Below are 17,475 nucleotides of genomic sequence, written 5' to 3' on the forward strand. Positions count from 1 at the left end.
GGGCCGCGACACTGACGTCGCGCGCGAGGTTACACTCATCTCAGGCGCGTCGAAAATCCGGCGTACTTATAGCGCATACGCAGCTAGGACCTAGGACCCGCGGTTCGCGGTACGGGTACGGGTTGGAGCAGGGGTAGGGGTAGGGGAGCGACCGAGCGAAGAGGGGCGAGTTCGTTACGCGCGGGCGCACGAGTCAGCCGCGCGCCGCGCTGCGCGCTTCCCCGCTTTCCGCACTTTCAAAAGTCCCAAACCGCCCGCGGCGCCCGCTGGCGCTCAGTCGCGCGCCGACCACCGAGGGCAACGAGCTACGTTCCCGTCTCTCCGTCAGACGTTCTCGCGCGCGTGACCGGTATTCTCCCTCGGGAGTGTCTCGGGTCTCCTTCTCGATGATTTCAAAGTGAAGTTTCTCTATTTCCAACTCGATCTCTCGGATCAAACGCGGCACGGTGGAACAGTGTGAAATTAACCGGTATATATATTCCGTGACGTGACAGTAGTCGTGACAGAGAGTGCATCGAGTGAACGACGCTTTCGAGCACCGGCGTCGGAGTCGAGTCGGTTCTCGGTTCGCTGAAACAGTCATACGGGGAATTGTGTAGCCGAGAGTCGTGCGTGTCCTGTGCGGTTTGAATAATTTCGCAGCGTGGATGATATCTCGCGTACGGACTGCGCCCCGCGAGGCGGATCGACGCGAGACGTTGCGCCGCGCGGTTTGACGATCTCGAGGCTGACGGCAGCCCGAGAGAGAGAGAGAGATTTCGGGATTCGGGATCATTCTCACTCGGATCACCCCATGTAGACACGGTGTAAATCGGCGTGAGTGCAAATCGAGCAGAAGAATCGAATCGTCGGTGGACTTTTCGCCGCTTGATCGGCGCGCGGACCGCGGCCGGAAATGATCGATCCGAGTTCGACGACTTCGCGGCGGGTGACTCGTCGTCGTTGAACGCTCGCGGAAGATACATCGCGATCCCGGAGTGTCGATGACCAAAGGTGCGGGCGATGTGACATGTCCGTTGGTGACGTACGACGGTGCGGTGTCGATGTAAATGACTGACTGATCGGTGCGACAATGACGTTGGTCAGTGCTGGAAACGGGAGAGTCATGATCGTGCTGGCGGTGTGGTTGCTGCTCCTTCTTCTTCGGGCTCATCGGGTCGCAGGCTCCGATCATTTGGGTGAGTCATTTTTGTGTATATACATACGCGGAGTCCGGAGATCGGGAATAGTAATTTTGATTAATTTATTCAACCCCCTTCAGTGCCGTGTGGAAACGTTCGACTTGTATAACCGCAATTGCTACGAATATTTTGTGTAATTTTAATTAATAATTTAATGCGAATAATTTAATGCACGCGAAACATACACCAATATACGTTTGTGTAAGTTCCTTGCTTTTGGGGTTTTAGAGGGTCACATACGTTTGACAGGTCTAAACCTGGGTCGAAATTAACGAATTTTTATTGTGGTTAAAATTATATATATATTTAAAAAAAATGAAAATACATATCTCGCAGAGTAGTCGTTTGAGAATATCTTCTGGAAATTTCAATAAAAAATATCAAAAATTTTGAGGCCCTGGCAGTTATTTTCCCGAATAGTGTTTGTAAAAATGGCATTCGCGGTAGAGATTTCTCCTCTCTATGAAACAAAATAGTTGTCGTAGCCGATTTTGAAAATATTGATTTTCCGAAAAATGGTAGCGATTCGTAGCGAAAAGTGTGATTTTTGTGACTATGCAAATCGGTCTTTTTTTATTTATGAAAAAACTAAACTAGAGAGAGAGAGTAGATCGTAAAAATTCTATGACAAGCACTAGATTATTATATTGAGAGTATGTAGCTGTAAAAATTTCATGCAAATCGGTTCACTTGTCTCCGAGATATAGCTGGTACCAATTTTAAAAAAACTGTTTCGGGGAAATAGCTGCCAGGACCTCAATTTTTCGGGAGATATTTTCAAACGATTATTCTACAAGAAATGTATTTTTATTTTTTAATAAAACATAATTTTACCTACAATAAAAATTCGTTAATTTTGACCTAGTTTTAAGGCCTGTCAAACGTATGTACTCTTAACTGATTCGATTTAAGTTATTTAGTTTCACATGTATTACAAATATAAATATGTGATATACAGATATGATAATTTGTTTATATTTTTATATAATATTTTGTTTGCATTTTTTTCATACATCTGTTATATTTTTTTTGTTATACGATATTAATAATAATATACATAGATACGTTTTAAAATTAATAAAATTTTTCTAATTTATTGAAATATATAAGCGGTGTGTGTGTTAATTTTTGTTTTGCAAATTATTAAGCAGCAGTTATTAAACGATTCGTAAATGTGATACTCCAAAGGATTCAGTAAGTATTTATACAATATAACTCTATTATATATTAAACATATACGACATCTTGTACAATTTGATTTCTAATCTTTATATATATTTTGAAATAAAATAATATAATATTATGTTAATAAAGACTATTTTGGACAGATCATATTAAAATTAATGAGATCATATTGAGTTATCAATTTAACACTGTTTGCCTTTCTATTCAGATAACAGAGGCGGAGAAATGTAGCGTAAAATTTTAATGTTTAATATTACCTCTCTGAAGATTGAATATCAAAAGTTAAAATTGGCCGTGTCGGATCGTTGCCGTTGCCTATTTTGGAGGCAACTGCCATGCGGAGTAGCAATAACTCCATGTGCATATAATTAAGAGATTAGAGAGCAAATTGAGGGAATTGCCACCCGGGAGCGGCATGTTGCATGTCGCTCGCGTTTAGCCCCCCCCCCCTCTTTCGTGATGCCTAAGGCGCTCTGCGCGCAGTCCTGCAATAATTAGTATAATCAAACTTAACCATGTTAAAGTCGATATCCCGTATCGTGGCAACGCGCAATTCGGTCGGTATTTCGGTGTCTACGAACGTTTTGATTCATGGGGCAAATTCCGGGCCATAAATCAGGGATCATTGTGACGCGTGAATTAGTTGCAACTCAGCCGCTCGTATAATTAATCTAGCACGTAAAATCGTTTACATATATAGATAACAGTTGTCAAGCGCGTTTTATGCCTGTGTGCGCGTGCGCTACGATTTGCGATTGAACCGAATATATCGTGGGATTTGTAAGAACCGCCCGGTTATATATCCGGCTACCGCTGTGATAATTTACGATATGGCACGACTGTCGATTTGTTGGGGAATTAGCGCACCCCTGTTAATAATTGACGGGAAAGCGAAAGAAATGAATCGATTTTCGCAAACATCATCGAAAATCATGTTACATCTTCGGAAATTTTAAAACTGCAATGGACTGGTTTTTAAAACTCGACTGGTGGTCGGTGAGGTCGAATTTCCCGTTGGAATGTTAGCATTGAATTCTAAATCTACCGTGGAATTTTAGTGTATAATACAAAGATATTACGGGTCGAGAGTTATGGGTTAAAATTCTTAGCAGAAATTCAGAACGCGGGTGTTAATGACTGCAATGTTATTTTAAGCAACGTAATTCTGCAGTAGATAATTGAAGGCTGATTAATCTAATTTATATTTTCTAAAGGGAACTAGTTACTTGTTCGATTTATATTGATTCTGTAACATGAGTATGTTACAGAATTAACTTGAAATTTTTATAATAAATTAGTTATTTAACAATGCATCTCTGTAATATGTTATTATGTATTGTTATCCAATATTTAGATATTATTGAAGTTAATATACAAATTTTTGGTCTGTAGTTTACCTCTCCGTTACGATCTTCCGTGCTCCGCTAATGCACTTGGATCGTATTCCGATCATACGCTGAAGCTCTGGGAGTGCTCGGTGATTATTATGCTATGTAGGTATGTCCAAATACTAGATGATGTCGATAGATCAGCGACGCGATCGTAAAGTTGCTCCGACTTCGCCACGTAGGTGCTAACGTGCGCGAAAAGAAGGATCGAATCAAGGAACAGGATAAATAAGAATGAGAGAAGAATGGACAGTGAGTGCATTTGCGCGGAGTGTCGAATAGCTGCGGGAATAAGAAAGCGCGTAATTACCCTCGTAAATCTATCGGATGTTTTCGAAGGAAGGAAAGAGATCGGACATCCTCGACGATGGCACTTTATCGATAGTCCGCGCGCGCGGTCGTTTAGTCTCGCTCGTAAATTCTTATTATAATTGGCGCGATTGCAGCAATGCTCGGAAATCGCGATCGGCGACGATCCGCCGTTGCAGCCAGCCTTGATAGTTTGAAAAGTCGCCGCCATCTCTATAAATCGTGCGAAACGATGGATGCCCGCGGGCTTATGATGGTTGAAGTTTTACGCGGATCCACGTGAGAGAGAGAGTTTTACAAAAAAAGCTAGTAGGAACCGGTAGAGAGTCAGAGTATAGAACTTTGCCGTGTAACGCGAGAACATTTGGTTTAAAGGGCTCGATGTTACGATGGATGTGAACGATTTGTAGAAAAAGTCGCCCGAGTAGATAGACGTTCTGAAATGGTATATAGGTCGTCCTTTAAGGATTATTCCGATTAGCTGCACGTCGCGTCGAGGAACGTCATTGCTCCGGATTGAGGATATATAATCGCAGGAAACATTTAACTCTGGCGCAAGACTTGCGCACGGAAAATGTCTTATATAACTTGATTTTGATTATCTTGTTCGGATATCTTTGCCGTCTTCCACTATAAATTGTACAAAATCTGTGCGAAATGAGGTCACGAACTGCAGGGGGAATGCTATCTGCATTTCGCCGGGAACAATTCTTCCGTACGTAGCCATAATTCAGCGCTGCCAGTGAAAAAAAAAAGAACGGACAAGTCGTAATTTTCACTCTTTCGCGAAATAGATTCGAATATTCGAAAATTAATGCAAGATATTTTATATTCGCAACAGTCGCCGCGCGATGAAATATGGCTCGACCGGCTTGTGCACTTCGCATCGAAAGCGGGTGCGTATCCAGTTTGCAAAATTTCTGCACTCTTTTTTTTTATCTCGCTTCGATATCGGAGCGATACGCAGTTGCGGGCACCGTATTGTACATTGAGGTACAAACACATTGCATGAATAGATAATTGATATTATAATATATTTAGAAGTAACATTTAAGATGCAAATAATTTTTATATTATTAAAATGTGGCAGCAAATTGTTCTGAAAATCCCTTGCAGCCGATTACATTAATTTACGCAGAATTGTAGTGCTTATATATACGAAGCAAAACAATGGATCTTTCGTATGCATAATTAACCGTCTCGTGGAGCAGCTTCGGGAGTCGAATACGATTAAAGCTTGATTCACACTATACGGCACGGACCGTCACGTTCCGACAACGACACATACGTTAGACAAGGATACCTATTGTCTACATCCTTGTCTAACGTACGTAAACGTACGTGTCGTTGTCGGAACGTGACGGTCCGTGCCGTATAGTGCGAATCAAGCTTAAAGGCTTTCCTGTTTTGGCTTCCATTCTCGTTGTTATCGACATTCGATTGTCTTCTGTCGTTCGCCTCATTAGCTCAACACAGTTGTTTTTTTAAATAAAGTGCACAATCTTTAACGTTTTATTATATTATTTCATAAGTTACTCAAAATCGTGTTGGTCGGGGGATTCAGGGGAATTTTTCGTAAGACATATATTTTTCAAATCAATAGTCATGCACGCGCGTTATTAAAAAAAAAAAAATTTTACCGCGTATCATGGCTTTTTGTTTGACTTGCGTCAATAATGTTTTGTCAGTATACATATATATCGCGGGTTATATATATGGTTTCACGATTGATACGATAAGAGTGTTCTTTGTCGTGTTACGAATACCTTCTTTATCGACACGCACTGTCTCTCTTTTTCTCTCTCACCCTCTCACATTCAATCTCGCACATTCTTTTCGGGATAAAAGTTTCGACGGAAGAGCACTTCGTTTTCAAGCTTTCCCATTTCCGTTTCCACCCCGAGCCGCCTTACGGCTTACGGTCGCCGCAACAGAACGCCTATTTCTCGACTCCCGATTCAGCAAGTCGCGTAGAATAGGTATATAGCTGCTCAGCTACGGTTTAGTAGCGGTCTACACTTCGCGGAAGTGCATTTACGTATTGTTCGGCTGGCTCATCTTTCTTTTCCGAGTTGAAAGCATGCCCAATCTACATATCTGGCCCCGTGTAAATTTCCGGCAGTGCACGCACCCTGCCGCTCGCCGCTTCTGCTTCGTTATTTGTAATGCTGAGGCTGCTTTCGTAATATCGACAGTTGCGATTTCGACGCGTAAAGTCGCTGCGAGATTGTATCCGCTTTTATTTAGAGGCGAACCTTTTGCGGGTAACGACGCGCGTTACTTTTGAAACGAGCTTCGTAGAGTGCCGACATGTATCCTTCGACTTGGTCGTTTCTCTCTTAGATAAGAGTGCACTCAATTTATATATGTATCTTCATGAATATAACATTTTTCCTGTTCTTCTTTGTACTGATTTATGTATGATCAGTTGCATGCATAGTTATAGTTCTGATTTTGTTGAAAATCTTTCTTTTTTCTATCAAAATTCTTGGGAACAAATAGAGCTAAAAGTTAGTTGCATTGAAACTGTGCGATCTTGGCGAACGAGATAAGCCGCATGTTTTAAACAGTAGGATGCAAAAGTTCAAAGTTTATGACTTATGCAACGATCGTGTATATACCGAAAGTCGCAGTAACTATAGATTCGCGATTTTGGGATGATCGAAATCCGCTTTGTTATACAAAAACTTAGCAGATTTTCCTCTTTGCTCGTATTTCTCAAATTACCATTGGCTGAGACAGTTGCGAGCTTTTCGGAGCATGCGAGATCTTGTCGGATTTGTCACATGCTTATGTGTCACACGTAGGCAAATTAGTGTAATTTTGGTCGGAATTTATGCCAAACTAATCATGTATAACGATATTTGTTTACGTATTTAGCGGCATGTAGTAGTATCTACAATAGATAGATATATGTATAATCCGCGACGCATGTAATTAATGTGAAATTATTCGGGCCACAACGATCCGATTTACGCGGCGTTTCTCGTTGCGTTTATCCCTTACGATTGATGAGGTGGCGTTCGTAACATCCGGATAACTTTACGAATGAAGTGTGTATCGGGTGTGAGCGCGAGATAATTATTAGCCGCTAATTTGCAATCGCCGCCATCTGCTTAATGGCTATCGTATATGCATGCGGCATACTTGATAATTTATTAACAATGCATGCATAAGTACGCCTGATACGCTCGTCAACAGAATTCGACGAATAAATTCTGTAAACTTCGTCTCGTAATTACGCAATTATCGGAAAATCATGATTTCTGCGAATTATTCTCGAGGAGTTTTCATTAATATCTATTTCGTGTTGCTGTTCTTATTTGTATAGATGCTTTTTACATAATAATAAAATTTGATTCGATTTTTGGCGCATTGGAAAGAAATAGAAAGGTAAATAAGAATCAAAATTTATCTGTACAGATTTAATTAAATTCGTAATTAGACGCAATGTTGCAAAGATAACATATTATGATAAAGATTAATTTTTGTATTTTAACATGATTTCCGATTTACAACTTAGATCGCTGTTAATTGAAGAAGTTGACACGGACATGCGGCTTTTAGGGATCCGAATTCCGTAACTTTTGTTAAATAGCTCAGCTCAGGGACGCTGTGTATATAGGGCAAATTCCTCAATTAGGACTTCCAACTTAGAGACAGCTAAAAAGACTACGTGGTCCCCGGTATTTTTAGCTGAAACTGTTTATTACGTTTGGTTGAAGACTTCAATGTAACGCTGGATCACTTTATTTTAACATTTCGGATTACATCTGTGATCATTTAAGTAAAAGCAGAAGGCAGAAGTGTGATGGCAAATCTTGTTGTTTTTGAAATAAATTAACTGTATTATTGATTTTATGTACTTCTGCAGCTAGACTTTCTACTTAATCAAAATTTAACGAATAAATTGTATAATAATGCGCTATTTAGGCACTCTCCAAATTCATAAGACAAAATTTTACGCTCATCTCGTTTAATCAAGAAAATTTATTTTTAATAGGGGGAGTGAGTAGGCCACAAGTGAACCTTCCCACATGTTAATTACAAGATTCTGAACAACATATACAAGATTTATGTGATGGTAATTATGCGCTCTTGCATTAGAGTAATTTAAATTTTTTGCGCTACATCTCCTAAAGGACTTCATCCCTCTTGAAACAAACAGTAATATTCTGTTATATTATAACTCGTTAGAAATTAAAAATTAGATTACTGAACTATGCACAATACATACCCCAATTATATGTTAATATCTTAAGATGATTTCGATTTTTGCGCTGCATTCCTTAAAAGATTTTCCTCTTATATTATAAAAATTAAAAAGACGAAAATAACCCACTTTGGGACCCACGCGTAATTAAAAATCGTAATTAGCTATTCTATCTATTTCAAAGATTTTTAAGTTATACTACTAGTCAATTCTCTCAATTAGTTCTGTCGATATTCAGTTACGCAAAAATAATTTTCACTTAAAGGGCATTAACCACAATGTTAATTATAGGGTTACGATGTCTAAATAATTTGATTATTTAAAATTGTGGGCCCCAAAGTGGGTTATATTTTTCCCAGAGTACGGATGAAAGCATCCACATCCACATCTCTAATGTGTTTACACATCTCACAAGTTTATATAAATTCTGATACTATTTTACTATAATATTGTTTTACTATAATAATACTAACAATATTTCAAATATCTGATTTATCGAATTTTATAAACAAATTTTTTTTTGTAGATTTGGAGGACGCGTAAATAGCGCATTATTATATGTATAACTTATACGTTAAATTTTGATTAAGTAGATGGGGCTAGAGCTAGGCAGACATATTTTATGCCATATTTTCTCTTGTTTACATACACTCCACTGCGTTATTTCGTAATTTCCAATAATGCAATTGTAACACGCTATATGGAGCTCATTGTATTAAATCCACGTAATACAGTTTTATAAAAGCTGCAATATCGCGCTTAATGCACATTTGTTTCACGGCAATGGTAGGAATTGAAATCTGAAGCTGTTGGAATATTCTTTCGCAGGACAAATTAACCACCACCCACCGTTTTATAAATCGAAACGTATTAGATAACCACGTATCGCCATTTTGTTTCCATTTTACTGTAAGCTATATATGCGAATTTATTGCCACTATAGATCTCGACAAGCTTTTTACGTAGGCATACCACACGCGTTCACTCCGTTGCTATTTACTGCCACATTGTATCTGTTTTCACCCTAAGACCAAAAGTATCTGACACCAGCAATTATGTCAAAAAATACACCTTATACAGAATAAAAAGTATATCACGCGTAACATGAATTTTTGCTATGGGTCGTACGGCTTTTATCGGCTTTTGTCATTCATCAATATTGGAAATTTTTACGCTAACGGAAAGTTTTATAAAATATAGTATTTTTACGTTGCATTTTAACGCAAGATTTCCATATTTCTATTTTTACTATAATAATTTGACGATGCATTAATAATGCGACGATATCTAAAGAAGTTATGTATTTATCTATAACATACTGAATTATAGAATATAAATTAACATGATATATAGTTTTCAATTTTATTTAGATACTTGCATGTTTAACAATTGTGTTTAACTTAGATTGTGACGTATCTGAGCTAGTTAGGTATCATTATTTTTATGGGAATATCAGGAAGAGAGTTTATTGTACAAAGAATTAGGTGCACAGCATGCGGGTAGGAATCGGGGACAGCAACTTTCCGAAAACCGGGAAGAGCAGCATGGCGCAACATTGCCGCTGAATCACGACTGCGTCTGTCGTATATTAGTTTCCATTTCAGTTTCCAGCTATACGGAACTCTCGAATTTTCCTCTTTCGTCTCGTGTGTGCGCGCCCTCCCTCGCTCTGCCTCGCTCATCGCGAAAGCGGCGATGAGGATATTTCGTGGCGTCATTTTGTAGCCACTTACAAAAAAAAATATCTTACACCGCAATTGCTTAATTAGAGATACTAGTGGTCTAATTATGCTCAGGGATGGTCTGCGGAAAGTAGGTAATTTCGTTGCACGTACAAAGAAAGAGAGAGAGGGAGAGAAAGAGAGAGAGAGAGAGAGTATGAGAGAGTCTTATGCAAAATTTTGCCTGGCGGTTTTCCTCGCCGCGTACCAATAGCGACTAATTTTTGCGCGCAATTTTATACGAATGTGACAATTTACGTTTTACTATTACTGTATACGAATAAAATTGATACAGTCTTTTAGCGTGGACAGGAATAATTTCAACTGCAAAAAAGTACAAGCATATCTAAATAGGGCGGAATTAGTTTATCTTTTAGATCATTTTCAATTTTTCACTTATTTGTGATTTATTTACATTAGTACATGCAAGAGACATATTGATAAAAAAATATTTACTAATCGTGTATATGTTTTACATATTTTTAACAAATTTTTGTTACAAAATTAAAGTCATTTCTTGATTGATCTCCAAAACTCTTATAGAAAGCTCTTTTTTTTAATTTTGTGGCAACGGTTTTACGTATGTTTTCCACATTTATACACGTGATTTATACGTACATATACGTATACTAAAGCATGTATATACCATCTGTTACTTGTAGCAATCCTGTGGAAACTTCAGATATCGCCAAGGATAAGTCCCTAAGGGCTAATATCGTTATTTCTGACTTCCTTTAATAGCTAACGTTGCGACAACTTTGTCTCGAATGGTCCGTATGATGACTTTTATGAAAGGAAAAAGATACAGAGTAAAAACTATTATAAAGAATTATCTTGTAAGATTGTAGCGCGTGAGAAGAAATAGAGATAAATTCTTATTGTGTGAGGTGGATATCAAATATATTAAGAATAAGCTGAAAATATATTTACTATACTAAGTTTTAGAAAATTATGTAATTTTTACAATACCACACATATGCTGAGTTCGAGAAATTAAAGTAAAATTATTTTACAAAGAATTATAGGATTTGTCTAATGAGTTCTCTTGAATGACACAGCAGGCGATATAAACGCTGAAAGGTTTTATACAGTTCCACGATCAAGCACGTTCTAGATTTTCCGTCGAAAGAAACGTTTGAAATAAAATTACGTGCTCGGCCACCTTTGGCTCTTCTCGACATTCTTGACAAAGAATAACGTTCGTATTTTATTTCGTATAAGCATCAGGTACATTCAATGACGTCATACATGTAGATTCGATGACAACGCGTACATTGCATGGATCTAAATCAGAGGAAGGTAATACGTATTAGAGGCACGGAATTTTTTTGAAGAGTGCTTTTGCAAGTCCGATGAAAATGAAATTAAGAAACTAGGAGTTTGGACTATCATATTACATTTTCTCATGAGAAAATGTACATTATCTTGATATATCTTAATTTGTGCCAGCGAAGTATATTTTAATAATTGCACGTAAGAATGTTCCCATAGTCCGTGAATTTTAATTAATGCGTGTCGCGAAAATTCAAGGAATTTAAAAATTTCATTTTACAATGTGGTCAGTAATTTCTATATCGTTAATTTATATATTTTTTTTATTCTCGTCGGGGTAACTCATTTTTCTCAGAATTAGATAAGTTTCGAGTTGTAAGTGTTGTTGTATATACAAACTTATAGTGGGTAAATTGCAATGGTTTGCACGACACGCGTTTTGCCAGAAAAGCGACAATTAATTTGTTTTTAATATTTTTATAACGATAAGAAATATATTTTTAGAACATTTATTGACTTATATTATTTTTGCATATACGTGAGAATGTAAAGAATACGGATAATAAAAATCAATAACCGTATTGAAATTGATACACTGAGGGAAAAATTTTGTTGAATCAACAAAACAATTTTGCTTGGCAACATACATTATATACATTATATACATATATGTTATACGTGTTTTTTTATTTGCTATAATGACACATAATTACTGCCAATTATGCAAATGTTTGCAAGCGCGACACGAAGCATTCAGGAATTATAATGATGAATAAATAATTAAAATTACAGTTATGTATAATTGATATATGCCGATACATTCTTCATGAATATCACGCAAATTAATTTTAGCGACAAAAGAGTACCAGTGGAAATATCATGAACGTTTTTACCTCATTAGACATTGTTTAATATTGCTTTTATATCTATTAAGAATAATTATAGACATCTGTCTATAATTTTAGATAATGTAAAAACGGGAAACGCGTATTGTTACATTACATTGTTACAATAATGTAAAATTCTACAGCACATTACAGAATAGAATTTAAAGCTGACATAAATGTATTTCTATCGAGAGAAGGGGCTCCGTTTTATTTGAATTAATCTACAATTGTTCTGGATGAGTTAAATTATAGAAGAGTGATGAAATTAATAAAAGCTCAATTTTTATCGAGGTATTATGTTAAAACCAATATGGATTCCAATGAATTACAATGTATTTTCTACATAACTTTACTTAATATTTGCATAAGACCACTCAATGATTTTTTTTTTACAATTTTGCTTTATATTTAACTTTCGAAATTCATTGAAATAGAATTTAGATAATAAATTCCCGCTTTGGCTACATGCCATGCAAGGGCAAATGATACAGGAAAAGAAAGTCATTGATGAGAAGAAGATATAATAGCAGTTTCGACTTTGAGTATTTATATATATAATAATATATATATATCTTTAAATTCTGAATTAATGAAAATTCTTGACTGATGTATAAAGAACATATTGAAACTCGAGCCTCTGAAATCCGTTATCGTTTTATCTTTCTTGTTATTTCTCGGTAGATTTGACTTGTATCTTTTTGCGCTTGTTCTTTTACGTTGAGATTAAGTTGTTTTTAGAGATTTTTCTTTTAAAGATTCCTTAAACGTTTATCAATTGTGTGTGAATTGCGTTAGTATTTTCAAAGGTGTGATATAACTTGGCAAAAAGCGATGGTGTCTTATTTTAGTTTTAAAAATAATACTTAAATGTTTATGTACATTACGAAATTACTTGAAATTACAAGAAAAATCCGAATAACATGTTATAGCTATATTTTATACGGGAATAATAACATCAGATGTGAAATTATCTCTTCTTTATATTTCTCTGTCAAGTTGTAATTGGAAACTCTCCTGACTGATTAAACCGAACCGTTATATCAAATATTTTTACGTGATAGAAAGCTTGAAACGTGTGGGTCACTTCACATGTAAAGGGAAATTGGTCTGAACGCGGACAGAAAAAGTAGCGTGCCTGCACGTTATAAATCAACCTTTTCCCCAATGGAGAGTGTACTCGATTAAAATTTGACATTTGGATGCTCTTTCGATGCGAGATATACTTTATTGTACTATCTCGCTTTCTTTTATAGTGGGAAATAAGATCCGTGTTGAAAACGCAGTCTTGAAAACAATGCCAGAAATATATTAAGCCTTTCTCTTTTTTAACGTAATTTTTATTAGAGCAAATTATACAATAAAAAATAATTCTGATAAATAAACGAGTAACTGAATTTATTAAGAACTTTAGATTGTTAATAAAAAGTAGACGTGTTATTCTACTTATCTATTTTTAATATATCTTTTACAAGCATAATATTTGGTACCCGTTTATGCAAACGGAGGAAGATTTGTAAAAATGGTATCAATTCCCTAAATATTCTTCTCAATACCCTCATTACACAGACATTCTTCCGCGTTTTAACCTTAGAAGAACAAGAATGTTTTGTCTTTTTTTTTTTAACGCGGAATACATATCTTTAGGACGATAAGGCTCTAGATCATGAAATAGCGTTCCAGCAGTTACCCACGGGATAATAAGGATTTCTATGAGAGTAACTCGCTACTGGTTCTAGCTTATTCGTAATCCGTGAATAATGAGCTCCGCACTCGGGATTCTTAATCCCATATTGTGCGTCTCTCTGGATCGCGTAAGATCATCTCATTTGAGTATCATGCTGGATTATGCGAGGTATACATATACACATGATGATCCGCGTAAAAATACGGAAATACAGATGGTTTATTCGATATGAACGTGCGATGCAAAAATACTTGGATATTTATAATTCTGTATAAACTGTATCACCTCGTATATAAAATGAAAGTTTTTAGGAAATAAATGGACTCGATCTTTCATCTTTTTGCGATTTCTACGCGGACATTCTTTTCCTGAATTTAAAATTGCTTTCGGGTAATTCCTTTTACATTTGATCTCAGATCGCATTACGCTGTAAATTATATCTGTGGATTTTGACGGTATATCTTGATGATGTACTTCGCCTTTGAAGCGTGGGAGAACGTTTTTGCAAATCGGATTCGAGAAGCGCTTTAATATCGCGTCCATACTTAATCCAGAAGTAGCAAACTCCATCTCGACGGCGACGCTTCTTAATCCTTGCATTATCCTGCGTGTCTACGGGTCAGGCAGGCACGTCCTTTCAAGCTCTTATCCCCCGGTACTCGCGGAGGGAGGGGGGGGCGGAGCATTTCATAAATCCTGGCGCGAAAGATAAGTGGGCCCTGAATGTCTCTCGTCCCATTTTCTTGGCAGCGGTTCATGACCCGCCAGAATCTTCCTGACATTTTGGTGCGATAAACGGAGCGAGAGCTACGATCCCAAGCCGTCTTTGCAGTTCGAAATTAAAATCTCGATTAGCATCAAATTCTATCTCGCGCATGGATACCGACTCGAAATCGTTCTCGTTGCTGAAAAACGTTGATTTGTACGTAACTTTAACAAATTACATATGTTTTTGATAACTGCAGTTTTTGTCACTTTGTATTTAAATTCAAAAGCATGATATAAAAGCTTGATGAAAATGACATCTATATATATTTCTGTTGATAAATATTAAAAACTAAATTTGTGTGTGTGCGTGTGCGTGTGCGTGTGCGTGTGTGTGTGTGTGTGTGTGTGTGTGTATAATCCCGTTTTTATGAAATATTTTCAAAATAGTAATCTTTCTTTGTTACAATTGCATTTTGATCAATTTCTTTGAAATGGAAATGAGTACTTTTAAATTAGACAGTTTTCAAAACAGAGCGAAATAAGCGCGTTGTAGAAAAGTTTAGCAGCATAACTAAATAGGCTAAATTTATAGATTTTTATGATAAATATTAAGTGACAGGGCAGAGGTGACGCGCGACTTATGGTGCTCATAAAAAGAGTCGGATTGCGCCAAGTATATATTGGTCAGTAGAATACTGGCTTGTAATTGCCTGCACGATATGAACTATGAAGCCATAAACGCGATAAAGAGCCGGATATGCTTCGACCATACGTTCAGAGGTGAAATACGAAGCGTCGACATAATCATATAGGCATCGATCCGGTTTCTGGAGTACCGTAAAGTTATCGAGTTTCTCTGGTGTCCTGACACTTGCCACCCTCGAGGCTCCGTAAACGTTCAGCCTGCAATTTGCGAGACATTCGTCGTTATCTCGTTGAGCGCTTTGCATACAAACGATCGAACCTGTATTGCCCGCGCCGGACGTTTGACCGATTGATTATTTGTTTTAGAAATTTCAACATTGTTCTGAGAGATTTACGAGGCCCTTTTGAAACTTGCAATGTTCTACTTTTAGATATATCGTGACGGATCGATTTTGTTAAAAAACTTAAATCTAAACATCTAAGCTAATTTGAATGTGTCTAAGCTATTTGTTTGTTACGATGCTTCAAGAATATTATTCGGGAATAGATTGAATAATTAGTATTCTATTTTTTTAATTAGATAATATATGTTATAAAATTCGGTGTTATTTTTAGTTAATAATATTTTTGGTGATATTTCTGGCTCGACGATATTTCAATGATCTTTTCATGATAAATGCTAATTCTGACTAATCTCTTGTGTGAACTTTAAACGGTTTCTATTAATCCTGATAATATTTTAATTGCAAAATTTATCAAGAGCTTACTCTTTGATGTGCTCTTGCTAAAGTCTCTAAAATTTTTTAAATAAACGCCAGGATTAAATAAGTACTTTTAATCAGGAAAGATTTATTTGTATTTTAAGAAAAATGTTGATTTATAAAAAGTTTTAAATTTTACGTCACAATTTATAGCATCTCTAATTTTTTTGACTTTTGATATATATGTATACAAGTGTCTTACATGCTGTTGCTTCTTTCTTGCGATAAAAAATAGAAACACGAAATCTTCTCGTACGTAATAAAATATTACCGCCATATTTCTTCATTTTCGTGAAATATGCATCTACATCTTATTAAATGAGAAGGAACCTGATGGAGGAAAACGCGAGGGATTTGCAAGTATTCAGGATAGGATGACGCAGAAAACTTTGAGAATACCTAATACAGTTGATGCGAGCACAACACAAATGAGAAGGACAAAGTTAGCGCGAAAGTTATACAATCACGCTAAGACTTCGTTCCAAAAGTAATAGTTATATCGTTTTGCTCGTTGTTAAACAAATTCCGAGGGCCGGCGGCGTTCCATACGTCGACAACGGTTACAACGATGCGCCGAAGCGTAACTTTAATTCCACTTACATAGCGTTGCCACGCAACGATAGACACGAAGTGCAGTCGGTGCAACGCGAGAATTATACGTAGCTTGGGCTCTAATTATGTTATACATGGCGTGTAATAATGAGGCCACGTGACACGAGTGCATTTTACCTTGCTAAAACTCTACAACACCGATGCGCGTAGTCAAATGAGGTGTGGAATTTTCATTATGCGATCGTAAATCCGTTTGTTACGTTTTTTACAGTAGTTCCTTGCTTTTATTTTGACATTAAAACAAAATTATTTATCATACTTTTTTTCTGCTTTTAAAATGACTTTTCCCTACGCATGGCTTTACTCCATACACCAGTATATAGCTACAGTGCTGTTGCTTTTTTAACTCCGAACTTAATCCTTAACGTGTTTAGCAAATACTATTCCTATTTAGTTTTTAATTTATCTCTTTCCACATAGTATTGTTAAGACTTCCCATAGCGCGTTGTTATTAAATATTTACGCGATAAAATATATTAAAAATAATCATATTTCTGTGTAAAGAATGGAATATAATTACAAAAATTGCCGAAACAATTAAATTATACAAAAATTAAATTATTAATTAAATTAATAAACGAATAAAGAAAATGTTGCATTAATGTACGTCGTGCGACACAATTAAATTATATGACACAAAAATTTTATGTTATCCTTCGAAATTCATATATACGGTATATAATAAAAGCGGAGAAATGCGTCATTATCTCATGTCATAACGCATTTACGCGATTATTTTCACACGCGTAGCTCTCGCTTCACCTGCGTTATCGAATCTCCTGAACAAAGCGTACGTCGTGGTTTCGCCAATGAAATCAACCATGTGCAAGTTCGCTAATCTCGTTGTAAGCCGGAAAATCGCCTCGAGGCCCACAAACCTCGAAGGATTAACACGCATGGAGCAAGGAA

The 17,475-nt window shown here is 36.7% G+C and overlaps 1 protein-coding gene across 4 annotated transcripts in view; it reads left to right on the plus strand.

Annotated features, from left to right (window-relative positions):
• The first annotated feature begins 264 nt into the window (after nucleotides 1–264).
• The window catches only part of LOC143897185 (uncharacterized), a 163,227-nt gene continuing 146,016 nt past the window's right edge, over nucleotides 265–17,475 (plus strand). For all 4 annotated transcript variants that reach the window (XM_077405597.1, XM_077405600.1, XM_077405599.1 and 1 more), the window contains exon 1: nucleotides 265–1,178. In XM_077405597.1, coding sequence (XP_077261723.1) covers nucleotides 1,073–1,178 — 106 coding nt within the window. In that variant the 5' untranslated portion in view covers nucleotides 265–1,072. The remainder of the gene's footprint in view (nucleotides 1,179–17,475) is intronic.

This window comes from Temnothorax americanus, unplaced genomic scaffold (assembly GCF_048541705.1).
Source record: "Temnothorax americanus isolate GAGA-0224 unplaced genomic scaffold, ASM4854170v1 Scaffold2, whole genome shotgun sequence".
Taxonomy (NCBI): domain Eukaryota; kingdom Metazoa; phylum Arthropoda; class Insecta; order Hymenoptera; family Formicidae; genus Temnothorax; species Temnothorax americanus.